This window comes from Coregonus clupeaformis, chromosome 11 (genome assembly GCF_020615455.1).
Source record: "Coregonus clupeaformis isolate EN_2021a chromosome 11, ASM2061545v1, whole genome shotgun sequence".
Lineage (NCBI taxonomy): Eukaryota > Metazoa > Chordata > Actinopteri > Salmoniformes > Salmonidae > Coregonus > Coregonus clupeaformis.
This window is the reverse complement of record NC_059202.1, coordinates 38510927-38525656: the sequence shown is the minus strand read 5'-3', so window position 1 is coordinate 38525656 and position 14730 is coordinate 38510927. Positions and strand designations below refer to the sequence as shown.

The 14730-nt window shown below is 41.9% G+C and overlaps 1 protein-coding gene across 1 annotated transcript; it reads right to left on the bottom strand.

The window, feature by feature from the left end:
- Window positions 1–275: 275 nt before the first annotated feature.
- LOC121576640 (serine/threonine-protein kinase H1 homolog) lies at window positions 276–14500 on the bottom strand. The gene is made up of 3 exons (XM_041889947.2): window positions 14192–14500; window positions 11146–12309; window positions 276–2858 (listed from the first exon to the last, which is right to left on the bottom strand). The coding sequence occupies exons 2-3, from the start codon at window positions 12100–12102 to the stop codon at window positions 2541–2543; spliced, it is 1275 nt and encodes a 424-aa protein (XP_041745881.1). The 5' UTR covers window positions 12103–12309; window positions 14192–14500; the 3' UTR covers window positions 276–2540.
- Window positions 14501–14730: the final 230 nt, after the last annotated feature.

The following is a 14730-nucleotide window of genomic DNA, read 5'->3' as shown; positions in this document are numbered from 1 at the left end:
GACTGAAACTATGGCATTATTAGTTCTTTGGAATTGAAAATGCATGTTACAAATGTATGCTGCATTTCACATACACAGGGTGTACAAAACATTATGAACACCTGCTCTTTCCATTACAGACTGACCAGGTGAATGCTATGATCCCTTATTGATGACACTTGCTAAATCCACTTCAAATCAGTGTAGATGAAGGGGAGGAGACAGGTTAAAGAAGGATTTTAAAACCTTGAGACAATTGAGACACGGATTGTGTATGTGTGCCATTCAGAGGGTGAATGGGCATGACAAAAGATTTAAGTGCCTTTGAACAGGGTATGGTAGTAAGTGCCAGACGCACCGGTTTGTGTGAAGAACCGCAACGGTGCTGGGTTTCACGCTCAACAGTTTCCCGTGTGTATCAAGAATGGACCACCACCCAAAGGACATCCAGCCAACTTGACAACTGTGGGAAGCATTGGAGTCAACATGGGCCAGCATCCCTGTGGAATGCTTTCAACACCTTTTAGAGTCCATGCCACGACAAATTGAGGCTGATCAGAGGGCAAAACTGGGGGTGCAACTCTATATTAGGAAGGTGTTCTTAATGATTTGTTATTCCCAAAAAGTGTCTACTTACAGAAACATGCACACCAATACAACTGTCATTAATAACATTAATAGGCACCACGTGACAGACAGAGATGGTCTTAATAGTCAGTTACCATTACATTGACAGTTGGCCAAGTATGTGGGCGGGAAAGACACCACTGCCCTTTATTGTGATAAACTATAATAAACAGCAGTAGGACCGACTGAGTTTAGATGGAGAATAATGTAACATTATAGAATTACCAAACGAGAGATTGAGGTCAGGTGATACGGCGCTGTTGGATTTCCAGTATCTTTGATAAATTCACTTCAAAATACCAGCGCTTCTCACCGCAAATTGCTCAAAAGTACATACTGTATACGACATCAAACCAATTGCTTACTATGGGTGCCCTGGTTGGGGAGTACAAAAAGGTAAATACAAAAGGAGCTAACTAACAAGAGCATTTGTAATTAATATACAAAACCTACGACTAAGCCTGTCAACAAATACCAAAGAGGTATAAGTATTTTTTACACAATCGCTTTCACGCCCTTCAAAACATTATTGGATGACCTCTCAAAATGGTAGGCTAAATGAGATAAGGCTGTTGAACCATCACTTAAATAAGTGCATTCACAGGCTATACTCAAAATAATAAAACCTCTGAAACGTTGAAGACATCCATTTAAGAGACTAAAGCAATAGTTGTCATCTTAAGATTTATTTTGAATCCTATAATTTTATGGTAATATTTATTGATTATTAAGACTTGACAATAGTGCAGAAAAGCCTGATTTGAATTGGTCTCTCCTCCCAACAGCCGTCTGTGGGCTCTACGACTGGCAAAGCATCCACTACAGCACACATTTTGTTGTTGTCAATCTACTAACTACACGGTTTGTTCAATAAAAATATTGAAAAAAAATACAGTAAAAACATGACGCATTACTCAGAACAAATTGGAAAGAAATATTTGATACAACAAATTAAATGAATACTGAGCTTTCAACCATTGGACTATTCTCCATCAGTTAGAAATTTATCCGACCGATTCTCCATCAGTTTGTTAAATTACACATCACTTGACGTGCATACTTGATTACAACAAGGCTGTCCATCTCAGACGGTGTAGCAGGAACAGGAGTGCAGAGACACGACTAGGTTTGATCCGAATCAGTCCCCAGTCCCCACAATGAAATCGATGCAAAAGCGCTCGATCATCCGTCCTTATTTAGAGTTTCCAGTCAACCTCCCACAGCCTTTTAAGCTCACAGTTAAAAAATAATCCCAGAACAAATAGGAAAAAAATCATGAATGGACAGGTTATAAAAACTGAATCCTGGCAAGAAAGAGACTTAATTTGCAATCCATGAAAGCAACTGGTCAGGATACAATAAGATTGGATATACCTGACTTCTAAACCAAAATTAAATAAATAAATGTTTAATTTGGCCTTTACTGACATACTTGTGTTTTAGCACAAAGTATCATCGTCTTTTTTGTCCACATCAAGATATAATCAGATATAGATCTCCACCAAAGCAAGTAACTCACTGTTCTTGTAACATAATAAATTCACAGCAAATAATCAGGAACGTGTAGGCACAGCATTTTAACATCCCTTCCTAAACCTTCATTATCTTGAATCCTGTTCAACAGATCCGTTTAGATGGACAGCTTCAAGTGACCATTTCTACGGAAACAATATAATCACGACAACAATAAATAAATATGAGGAGACACACAAGGACAGGAAAGAAACATGAGGAAATAGGAATCTAGGAAAAATAGTGAAATCTGATGATGTTTTGTTTGCTGCCTCAGTGGCACCATGGCCTAGGATGGATGTTGAAGTTATTGCTGAGCTGAAGTGCTGTTCTAGACCGCTGCTGGTAAGTCCCTGCTTGTGGTCTCAATGAGACACGCAATATTATGAGTTTGTCAACATTACAGCCCATGTAACTATTACTCAGCCATTGTATTGTTGTTGGTAGCGGCGGTTGAGCTCACGCAGCTCTTTCTCCCGAGCACGGCGAGCCTTGTTGGACTTGGTGGAGCGGCTGGAGCGTGTGGACTGGGCGGACTTGGTGCTGTGGCAGCGTGACGAGGCCCTCTTCAGGAGGTTCTGGGAGATAGAGCGCTGCAGGTTCTTCATGGAGGACGAGGCAGCCATGCTGAGGACCCAGGGGTGCTTCAGAGCCTGGCCTGCATTCAACCTCGCGCTGGGGTCCACTGTCAGCACACGGTCTATGAAGTCCTTCGCCAGGTTGGACACACTGGGCCATGGCTGAGCAGGGAGGAAGAGACGGAGAAAGAGCTTTAAAATGTTGAGCAACTGCAAAATTCAAACCATTACAAATTAAGTCTTTATATGATGCACTAGTGGGGGGTCAAATCCATTTTCAGTGAAAGTAATCAAGCGGCAGAGAGAGTCCATTTCTCTAGCACACTTGTGGATACCAGCTGAATTTTGGGACATAGCTATAATGAACAATACACACAAGAGGGCAGCAGAATGTAAAGCAGCTGCAGTTGAACATTGCTATACTGTACACAGTGTTTTCCACTAGCGCCGGCTGTCGGCTATGCAGCCAATTACAGACTCATTTTCAGACGGCTACTTTTTCTACTTAAATTAACTAGGCTACTTTTCAATTCTGTAGTCAGAAAAAAGTATGCGGAGCCCTCCCGCGCTAGAATGAACGATATGCATCTTCTAGCGATCTATTGATAGGAGGACAGGCGCCTGTCAGTCAAAGTGAGCGATGACAGGGAAGTCTGCTGTCTGTCCCGCCTCTTGGTACCTCTGTATGTGAGTGTGTGCAGTCGCATTTCTTTACATGGAGGGAGAGAGCATGAATTTGCACATCCCATAACAGGGCTCGACATTAACGCTTGTCCGGACAAGTAAAAAAAATTGGTCGTGGGACAAGAAGAATATAGATTTAAGTTCACAATATCAAACAACTACTCTGATCAGAGGCCAACATTGGAATAACATTTTAATATATTTTTAATGTACATAAATAAAAAGCCTATGTGCATAATGCCTACAGTCTTATGTCCAAACCGATGCTGACATGAGGGAGGCGCCAGAAAATGTAGCCAAACTTTAATGAGACTTTTAATTACATAAATATAGGCTAAACGCCAGTCATGTTTGACAAATATAACAAAAGATCATTAATATTAACATCTAAAGGCTTGTTAATATGTTAACTTAATATGCCATTGAAACCAGCATTTTTCTCATGTTCTATTGGTTTTCAAATCAACTTTATTTTATTGTCCAGCAGCCAAAGGTATAATCCTAGCCATATTAGTAACCCATGCCAGTTGATGCATCTTTAGATCTTAGATTGAGGCTAGCTAATTGAGGCTATTTTGCTGCACTTCCCATCCTTGTCTACAAATCAAATTTTAATTTTCACATACAACAGGTGTAGACCTTACCGTGAAATGCTTACTTACAAGCCCTTAACCAACAATGCAGTTCAAGAAATAGAGTTCAGAAAATATTTAGGAAATAAATTAAAGTAAAAAATAAAATAAAAAGTTACAATAAAATAACAATAACGAGGCTATATGCAGGGGGTACCGGTCGGGGTACAGGTTAGTCGAGGTAATTTGTACACGTAGGTTGGGGTAAAGTGACTATGCATAGATAATAAACAGCACTGTAAAAACAAAAGGGGGGGTCAATGTAAATAGTCTGGGTGGCCATTTGATTAATTGTTCAGCAGTCTTATGGCTTGGGGGTAGAAGCTGTTAAGGAGCCATTTGGACCTAGACTTGGCGTTCCGGTACCGCTTGCCATGCGGTAGCAGAGAGAACAGTCTATGACTTGGGTGACTGGAGTCTTTGACCATTTACATTGAACAACAGCCTAACCGTTGGTTGATCATTGTAGACTACTCCTTCTCATTTAGCCAATTTAATCCTGGAATTTTAATCCTATTTTGCATTGATTAGAAATCTCCCACTTCACTTGCTACACATGGAGACTCGGACTGTAGCGCTGCAATGATTAACTGACAATAACAAGCCACACACTTCGAAACCTGTGTAGGTTACTCATAAAAACTGTAATAAAACTGTTGTTTTATTAAAATTTGGAATGTAATGGTCTATCGTTGTAGGCTATGTAGCAATGTCACATACACAGTTGAAGTCGGAAGTTTACATACACTTAGGTTGGAGTCATTAAAACTCGTTTTTCAACCACTCCACAATTTCTTGTTAACAAACTGTAGTTTTGGCAAGTCGGTTAGGACATCTACTTTGTGTATGACACAAGTAATTTTTCCAACAATTGTTTACAGACAGATTATTTCACTTATAATTCACTGTATCACAATTCCAGTGGGTCAGAAGTTTACATACACTAAGTTGACTGTGCCTTTAAACAGCTTGGAAAATTCCAGAAAATGATGTCATGGCTTTAGAAGCTTCTGATAGGCTAATTGACATAACTTGTCAATTGGAGGTGTACCTGTGGATGTATTTCAAGGCCTACCTTCAAAGTCAGTGCATCTTTGCTTGACATCATGGGAAAATCTAAACAAATCAGCCAAGACCTCAGAAAAAAATGGTAGACATCCACAAGTCTGGTTCATCCTTGGAAGCAATTTCAAATGCCTGAAGGTACCACATTCATCTGTACAAACAATAGTACGCAAGTATAAACACCATGGGACTACGCAGCCGTCATACCGCTCAGGAAGGAGACGCATTCTGTCTCCTAGAGATGAGCGTACTTTGGTGCGAAAAATGCAAATCAATCCCAGAACAACAGCAAAGGACCTTGTGAAGATGCTGGAGGAAACGGGTACAAAGGTATCTATATCCACAGTAAAACGAGTCCTATATCGACATAACCTGAAAGGTCGCTCAGCAAGGAAGAAGCCACTGCTCCAAAACCGTCATAAAAATGCCAGACTACGGTTTGCAGCTGCACATGGGGACAAATATCGTACTTTTTGGAGAAATGTCCTCTGGTCTGATGAAACAAAAATATAATTGTTTGGCCATAATGACCATCGTTATGTTTGGAGGAAAAAGGGGGATGCTTGCAAGCCGAAGAACACCATCCCAAACGTGAAGCACGGGGGTGGCAGCATTATGCTGTGGGGGTGCTTTGCTGCAGGAGGGACTGGTGCACTTCACAAAATAGATGGCATCATGAGGAAGGAAAATTATGTGGATATATTGAAGCAACATCTCAAGACATCAGTCAGGAAGTTAAAGCTTAGTCGCAAATGGGTCTTCCAAATGGACAATGACCCCCAAGCATACTTCCAAAGTTGTGGCAAAATGGCTTAAGGACAACAAAGTCAAGGTATTGGAGTGGCCATCACAAAGCCCTGACCTCAATCCTATAGAACATTTGTGGGCAGAACTGAAAAAGCGTGTGCGAGCAAGGAGGCCTACAAACCTGACTCATTACACCAGCTCTGTCAGGAGGAATGGGACAAAATTCACCCAATTTATTGGGGGAAGCTTGTGGAAGCCTACCCGAAACGTTTGACCCAAGTTAAACAATTTAAAGGCAATGCTACCCAATACTAATTGAGTGTATGTAAACTTCTGACCCACTGGGAATGTGATGAAAGAAATAAAAGCTGAAATAAATCATTCTAATATTATTCTGACATTTCACATTCTTAAAATAAAGTGGTGATCCTAACTGACCTAAGATAGGGAATTTTTACTAGGATTAAATGTCAGGAATTGTGAAAAACTGAGTTTAATGTATTTGGCTAAGGTGTATGTAAACTTCCGACTTCAACTGTAACTGTCCTACATTTTAGACAAAGCCTTTTCGTTGTTAAAATAGGCCTATATTTTGTATTTCTTCAAAAAAATGAATACTCTCCCAAGTAATCGAAAACTAATGTCAGTTCGGATTTTTGAATAACCGTGCCCATCCCTAATTTTTTATGCATTTCATAATGACCAAATATAGCCGAATATAGAGAGAAAGCATGCCAACCTATAGGCCCTGCATTATCCCAATGCATTTAAGAACTACACCACATCTGGGCCAGTAGAAATTCTGTTCGGGACAGTAGATTTTTAGCCAACTGGCCCGGGTGGGCCAGTGAGAAAAAAAGTTACCATTGGACCCTAGCGTGTTTCATATGCAGCCACGGAGTGGTGGCGCATAAGCTATTTACTGTGCTTTGATTGACGAACAGCAAGCTTGACTTGTTTATAAAACGTGTCGAACTGACTGAAAAGTCGATCTCATATATCCTTGCCATTCATAAATCATACAACGTAGTTATACAGTGAGCTCCAAAAGTATTGGGACAGTGACATCTTTTGTTGTTTTGGCTCTGTACTCCAGCACTTTGGATTTGAAATGATAGAATTAGGTTAAAGTGAGGTTAAAGTGCAGACTCTCAGCTTTAATTTGAGGGTATTTTCATCCATATCGGGTGAACCGTTTAGAAATTGCAGCACTTTTTGTACATAGTCCCCCCATTTTAGGGGACCAAAACATATGTGTGTATTAAAGTTAGGCCTTTATAAAAGGAAGCATAGCTACACCCATGTATGTTACCCCCACTGAGAGAAGCTGAACCCGTCTGATTCAAAGTAGAAGAAAGGCTCTGACGCACACACACATTGAGCATACTGCGGTTGCTGCCAGGAACTCCAGCCTAACATCACAAAGTCACGTAGGGGGGTCGTGGTGAAAGCTCAGAAACAACATGACATGAGCATTGTGCCCAGTCCAGAAACACAGACATGTTTTTGATTCAAATGAAACCTAGGCTAACACATTAGCAACTGTATGCAATGCATTCAGTATGAATTGAACAACAGTGGTCGGGGGAGTTTTGTTAAGATCCCAGACGCTCGTTCTGAACGTTGTAACGCATCTCTTGCGATACGGTTTTGGAAACATAAGGAACGAATCTTTCATTTCAGCGAGAAATAATTTATCATATGAAATTGTTTTATGATGGTCATACCAAGGATCATTTTGCTATTTGATTTGGAATTTTAAGACCCCTTAAGGTATAAAAAAAATACATATAAAAAAATTATTTGATGAAACATTGAATTTGGCATTACTGCTATTAACACATAGAAATGCACTGAATAACAGATCCATTACATGGAACAACAGATAGTCAAACAATTTTTTACTAAGTAAGTTCGTTCTGAAGTTTCTGTCCTATATCTGAGACGTAAGAAAGATCAGGATTATTATTATAATAAAAATAAACAATTTAACCCCTTATTTTAGGCATGTTTTTCATGGTTCGGGCTAGGCCCCTTAGTTCCAGTGAAGGGAAATCTTAAGGCTACAGCATACAATGACATTCTAGACAATTCTTTGCTTCCAACTTTGTGGCAACAGTTTGGGGAAGGCCCTTTCCTGTTTCAGCATGACAATATCCCCGTGCACAAAGCGAGGTCCATACAGAAATGGTTTGTAGAGATCAGTGTGGAAAAACTTGACTGGCCTGCACAGAGCCCTGACCTCAACCCCATCGAACACCTTTGGGATGAATTGCAAAGCTGACTGTGAGCCAGGCCTAATCGCCCAACATCAGTGCCCGACCTCACTAATCCTCTTGTGGCTGAATGGAAGCAAGTCCCTGCAGTCTTCCCAAAAGAGTGGAGGCTGTTGTAGCAGCAAAGGGGGGACCAACTCCACATTAATGCCCATGAATTTGGAATGAGATGTTCGACGAGCAGGTGTCCACATAGTTTTGGTCATGTAGTGTACTTCCATTAAAGTCAGACCTTCAGACGAGTCTTGTGGGCGTCCTAGAGCAAAACAAACAACATGTACGTGTTCGTGAGAGACTCACCTTTACACATATTAGTGTGTAGCCCAAACTGTGCAGACGCTACAGACAGAAGTTGTCAGAAGAGGCTGTACCGACTTCAGACGAGTCCCTTGAGGCTTGTGGTCGTAGAGCAAAGCGGAGAACACCATCCTGTTCGTGAGACTCATCTTTCCACAGAGGGGTCATAATAGTTTGTATGACATTTTTGTGAGAAGACCAATTTTCAGGATGTCTCATGGTCGGACAAACACCGCTCTAGCTCTGCCACCTTTCACCGCAGATGCAGAAGGGTGATATCGGCGGATGCGGTGGACTGAGACGCACCCCATGCAAAAACACATTTCTCTAGCTTAAAAAGACGGATTTTGATGGGGATTTTTGTATTATGTTAATTAGATTTCCACAGGGCCGCGGAAATTGTAGGAGAGGGGTTAACCATCATTTATCCACAACTTTAATAAAATATTTCAGTTGTGTATATTACATTTGGTTTATTTGATGACTTATTTAATTCCAAGTCATCATCTCATCTCTATAGAGCTGCTGCCTATGCTGTCTGACAAAATCACTATTTTGTAGTTCTTCAAAGTAAATATGGCATACTTATGACTTAAGTATGACTGCTGAATACCAACTAGCAATCACTTAAATCATGTATTTTCAGGTAGTGATAATGAACTGCTTTCTATCCCTCTCAATCGCAGGTTCTCTCTTCTCTCCATCTTCATGTCTGCTCCACACAGACCGGACAAGTAGACGGGCACGCAATAGATTATGGTCATTGTAGTTAATTACCACGTTCTCTGCGCTAAACTATGTAGAATATTGGCCTGTTGGAAACTACAACTCCCTACTACATGAAATCTGATTTTATTTGTCACATGCGCCGAATACCTTACTGAGAAATGCTTACTTAAAAGCCCTTAACCAACAACGCAGATTATTTTTTTAAATATTTGCTAAATGTTTTATAAAAAATAAAATAAACTAAAGTGCTCGGCCCCCCTTTTCCTGTAGTCAACGATCAGCTCTTTTGTCTTGCTCATGTTGAGGGAGAGGTTGTTGTCCTCTGACCTCCTCCCTCTAGGCTGTCTCATCACTGTCGGTGATCAGGCCTACCACAGTTGTGATGTCGGCAAACTTAATGATGGTGTTGGAGTCACGCATGGCCACGCAGTTGTGAGTGAAGGGGGAGTACAGGAGGTGACTGAGCATGCACCCCTGAGGGGCCCCCATGTTGAGGATCAGCGTGGCAGATGCTGTTGCCTACCCTAACCACCTGGTGGCGGCCCGTCAGGAAGTCCAGGATCCAGTTGCAGAGGGAAGTGTTTAGTCCCAAGGTCCTTAGCTTAGTGATGAGCTTTGAGGGCACTATGGTGTTGAATGCTGAGCTGTACCCTTTGTAATCCGTAATAGTTTGCTAGCACTGCCACATCCGATTCAATCTTAGTCCTGTACTGGCGCTTTGCCTGTTTGATGATTCGTCGGAGGGCATCGCGGGATGTCTTAGTGTCCCGCTCCTTGAAAGCAGCGGCTCTAGCCTTAAACTCAGTGCGGACGTTGCCTGTAATCCATGGCTTCTGGTTGGGATATGCATGTACGGTCACTGTGGGAACGACGTCGTTGATGCACTTATTGCCGGTGACTGATGTGTTGTACTCCTCAATACCATCGGATAAATCCCGGAACATATTCCAGTCTGTGCTAGCAAAACAGTCTTGCAGCTTAGCATCCGCGTCATCAGACCACTTCCGTATGGAGGGAGTCACTGGTACTTCCTGCTTGAGTTTTTGCTTGTAAGCAGGAATCAGGAGGATAGAATTATGGACAGATTTGCCAAATGGAGGGCGAGGGAGAGCTTTGTATGCGTCTCTATGTGTGGAGTAAAGGTGGTCTAGAGTTTTTTTTTCTTCTAGTTGCACATGTGACATGCTGGGAAAAATGAGGTAAAACGGATTTAAGTTTCCCTGCATTAAAGTCCCCGGCCACTAGGAGCACCGCTTCTGGGTCAGCATTCTCTTGTTTGCGTATGGCCTTATACAGCTTGTTGAGTGCGGTCTTAGTGCATGCATCGGTTTGTGGTGGTAAATAGACAGCTACAAAAAATATGGATGAAAACTCTCTTGGTAAATAGTGTGGTCTACAGCTTATCATGAGGTACTCTACCTCAGGCGAGCAAAATCTCGAGACAGCTGTTGTTGACAAATTGCCACAGACCACCCCCCCTCGTCTTACCGGAGGTTGCTGTTCTGTCTTGCCGATGAACAGAAAACCCAGCCAACTGTATATTATCCGTGTCCTCGTTCTGCCACATCGCACAGTTCCGTCTTGATCTGATTTATCTCTAGATGAACTGCGCATTGATCTCACAGAAAAGAAAACGTACAAAATGGAATTCAATTAATAAAAAACCGACAAATAACTGACAGTTTGGTTAATCACTGAGCACTACTTGCCACAATACTAACGAGTATCGTCCCGGCCCTAATATCAACATATGTTTCGAAAACCGGTTTGAAAGGGATGACTATTGACGTTTCTAAACATTGAAACACAGCATCGGAATTGTAGTTCACATGGAGCCAACAGTAAGCGAATGTAACCGCTGAAAAGGAGGGTTTTTTGAGAGCTAGTGTGCACTCAACACATCAAAGGAGGAGTGCTCGATATGGGTTGTAGAATTATTGAGAAGCAGAGAGGACAACAAATTAGTAAGATACAGAAACTAAATGGATGAAGAGAGTGTGTGAGGTCATAGATGCTTACCTCCCCAGAGAAGCTGTACTTCCCTTTGAGGATCTGGCGGTAGAGGCGCATGCGGTTGTCATCCTCAAAGGGCATGGTTCCACTCAGCAGAATGTAGGAAATTACCCCCAAAGCCCACATGTCTACAGCATTAGTGTATGGCTTCCGCACCAGGATCTCTGGTGCAATGTACTCTGGTGTACCACAAGTGGTCTTCATCAAGCACTCATCCCCCTTCTTACGAGTGCTGGCCAGCCCAAAGTCAGTGATCATAATTTTTGAGTCCGCCCCAGGGTGATAGTAGAGCAGGTTCTCAGGCTTGAGGTCACGGTGGGTGATGCCAAGTGTATGTAGATACTTGACCCCGTCCAGTACCATCTGTAGGACGCGTGTAGCATCACGCTCTGTGAAAGAGCCACGGGCGATGATACGGTCAAAAAGCTCTCCTCCTGTAGCCAGCTCCATCACCATGTACACTCTCTCAGCTGTCTCAAACACCTCCATCAGCTGGATAATGTTAGTGTGGCGTACACGCCGCAGGACACACAGCTCTGACTCACATACCTCACGCCCCTCTCTGTAGCGCGTCTCTATCATCTTGATGGCGTAGGGCTGACGCGTGCTCTTGTGCTCCACTCGCACCACCCGGCTGAAGCTACCACGGCCTATCAGGGCCTTAATGTCATATTTGGCTGTGACCCGTGGGTCAAACTTCGCTCTGTACTTGGCTACTTTGTTTCTGCGTGGGTCAGAGGCCTCTGGTTGGCCTGTATCTGGGGGTGCTTGGGCAGCTGGGAAAGCTGCCTGGGCCTGTGGGGAGAGAGAGCCTGTTTTCTCCCCTCCCATTTTACTCCCACTGCCGTCGCCTCGGATGAAATGTTTGTAGATGTCGGTCTTAGGGGGCTCCACCTTTTTGACCAAGTCTAGCTGGACATCTCCAGGTGGCTCAGGGAGGACCTTGCTTGTCCTGCACCCCATCACATCACAATCCTGACCAGCAGGACATCCTTATCGCCCACGCAACATCCAGGCACTGAAGAGCATCAAGACACAGCAGGCAGCCAATGCTCTTGAAAAATGCTGCAGTGGCCCACTGAACCTACTTTATCAATGGCAATCAGTGTGGCAGGCCACTCAGAAAATAGCTTCTCCACACAGTAGTGGACTGATGAAAATTGGGCAATTCTGAAAGAAAGAATTCAAAGTAAAATATATATTTTTTATGACACATTTTAAATAAATCATTGTTCAAATACCAAGTTCAACACCAGAAAAAGTGCACCCTGAATGATGACTGATTTGACCAAACATAACCTAGTAGCACATAAGCCTATTTTCTGTGCTATGGAAATGCATCACATTTCCTACTTAAACTGAGAAGCGGTGTGGCATGAAAAATTAAATCAAGAATTATGTTAGTAGAATCAACACTTCTCTGGTAAACATTCTATAAATCGGGCCTACCAAGATTGCCTATAAGAAAGTCTGCATACATGTGTTGACATACGGCTAAGTAACAGTTCAGGCATCCCACCAACTGGGCCCCCAGGTTCATTTACATTTATGCTTTAGGCCCGTCTCAGACTTAGATTGACATCGCATTATTGGATCTGTCCCATTATAGCGTCTGTGAGAGCACGGCAGCGCCATTGAGGCCATCTCCATTTTGAAGTAGTACATTTTCTTCTACTACTTCTATGAGTCGGCAAACAAACTGAAAGGGTGCATACTGCCACCTGGAGTGTGTTGTTTGAACAGGTATAAAGCCAAGGTCGGCGATATACTGCCACCTGCAGTTATGGAATGTTTGCTCATGAGCAGGGCTCTAAATTTACATGTTTCATTGGTAGCACTGGTGCTCCCAACTTTAAAAAGTTAGAAGCGCAACATAAAATGTAGGAGTACCAGAAAATAAGATTTTATATAAAATTATTGAGATATAGCCTATATGAATTCTAGCTACTTCTGAAGCACATGTTGTGCCCTAGAAACTAATGTAACCCTGTAAATACATTTGTTTAATATAAAAAGCTATTGATAGATATACCTGTCATTTAAATTAAAAAGTCATTTGTGGCATATTAGGTTTCTACATTATGTAAAAGCACTATTTCCAATTGAGATGCATTGCATTGAAAATTGTTCAGTCTCTTTACATGGGTGGATCCCAAAATAAATGTGTAAAGTGATCCAAACAAATTAAGTTAGTTGTGCAAGACATTTTATAGATAAAACGATAAGTAGCATATTGTTTTTAAACGTGTGCATGCTTTTCTACTCTGACAACATAAAAGCTGATTCAATGGGGGTGTGGCATATTTCCAAACTCTTCCGCAAAGGACTCTGGTAGGATACACATGACTATCCTTGATAAAAGGTGGCTGTTGATGAGGGGAGGACACTCTTCCGTTCGCCTACTAATGAATTGACATCTCCTTCACCAATCGACCACATAGGTTTCTGGGGTCGTGGAGGAGAGAGGGAGGAGGGAGGACTTTAAAAAAAAGGCCCCAGTGTCTCACCCAGTTGACTACTTCAACATGGTTTAAGTCCCCATGCTGAAACGGGCTTTTGGGCACTAGAGTCCTCTATTTCTCTCTATGGCCTGGCTACATCATACACTGGCCTTGCAAACGAGGAAAATAGTGCCATTGGCAACAGCTGCCATGTATCAAATCTACAATCTATCCAAATTTGAGAATTTTACATTGTTGCAGGTTATGGCAGCATTGTATAATTTTTTTTGGGGGGGGGGGTGTAGCCAACAAGGTTACTTTGTCGGCCATGATGATTGTAGAGAACCTAAATGCCGACGATAGTTGCCTATTCCTCTGTAGCATAACCGAAAAGTATAGGCCTAAAAGTTTTGTTTTAGTACATTTGTTTGTGGTGGGGATCTAAACAATTTGTGAGATAAAGTTGACGGCCATGCCATTTTATCTTGATCGAATGTTTAAAAAAAGGGACATTTATCCTTTAGCATAAACTGTTGGTTAACAATACCCTTGTATTAGTACATTTCATATTATTCTGAACTCTGAAGTATCAAAACAACATAAAATCTCACCTTAGCTATTTCCAAATTAGCTAGCTAGCTACATACGACAGCAGGACTCCACAACAGGACTCAGCTGTTCTCTCCATTTTTTTGGTTCGGATTTTTCAAAGTTTAATCCAGTTGATAAAACAGCATACTGCTCAATCGTCTGTCTCTGATAACATTCGGAGTAAATTGCAACAAGTTTATGGCTTCATTTCGCGCGTAAAGCGGTGGCAAAACAGCAGATAGAAGTGTTCGGTAGTTCGCTTCATAAAACTGTGTTTTTTGAGTGGGACAATTTTTTTTCCTGTTAACTTCTTTGTAAGTAGGACCTCCTCGGCTCCTTTCAGATATACTTTTCAGGCAGCCTGGTCTCATAGACTAGACGTAACATACTAAAGTAAATCCGGGAGATTCAAATTAGTATGGTACAGTATGTTATGTTTGGTATGGTTACAAATTAGTATGATAGTATGTTATGGTCAGTATGGTTACTTAAGGCAAAAACGAAAGTAGGGTTGCAAGTTTGAATCTCATCATGGACAACTTTAGCATTTTAGATAATT

Coding starts and splice junctions, on each gene's coding strand:
- LOC121576640 (XM_041889947.2), bottom strand. CDS start 12,102: ATGGGGTGCAGGACAAGCAAGGTCCTCCCTGAGCCACCTGGAGATGTC. Junction 2,859..11,145: donor AGTACAGCTTCTCTGGGGAG/GTAAGCATCTAT, acceptor CTCCCTGCTCAG/CCATGGCCCAGTGTGTCCAA.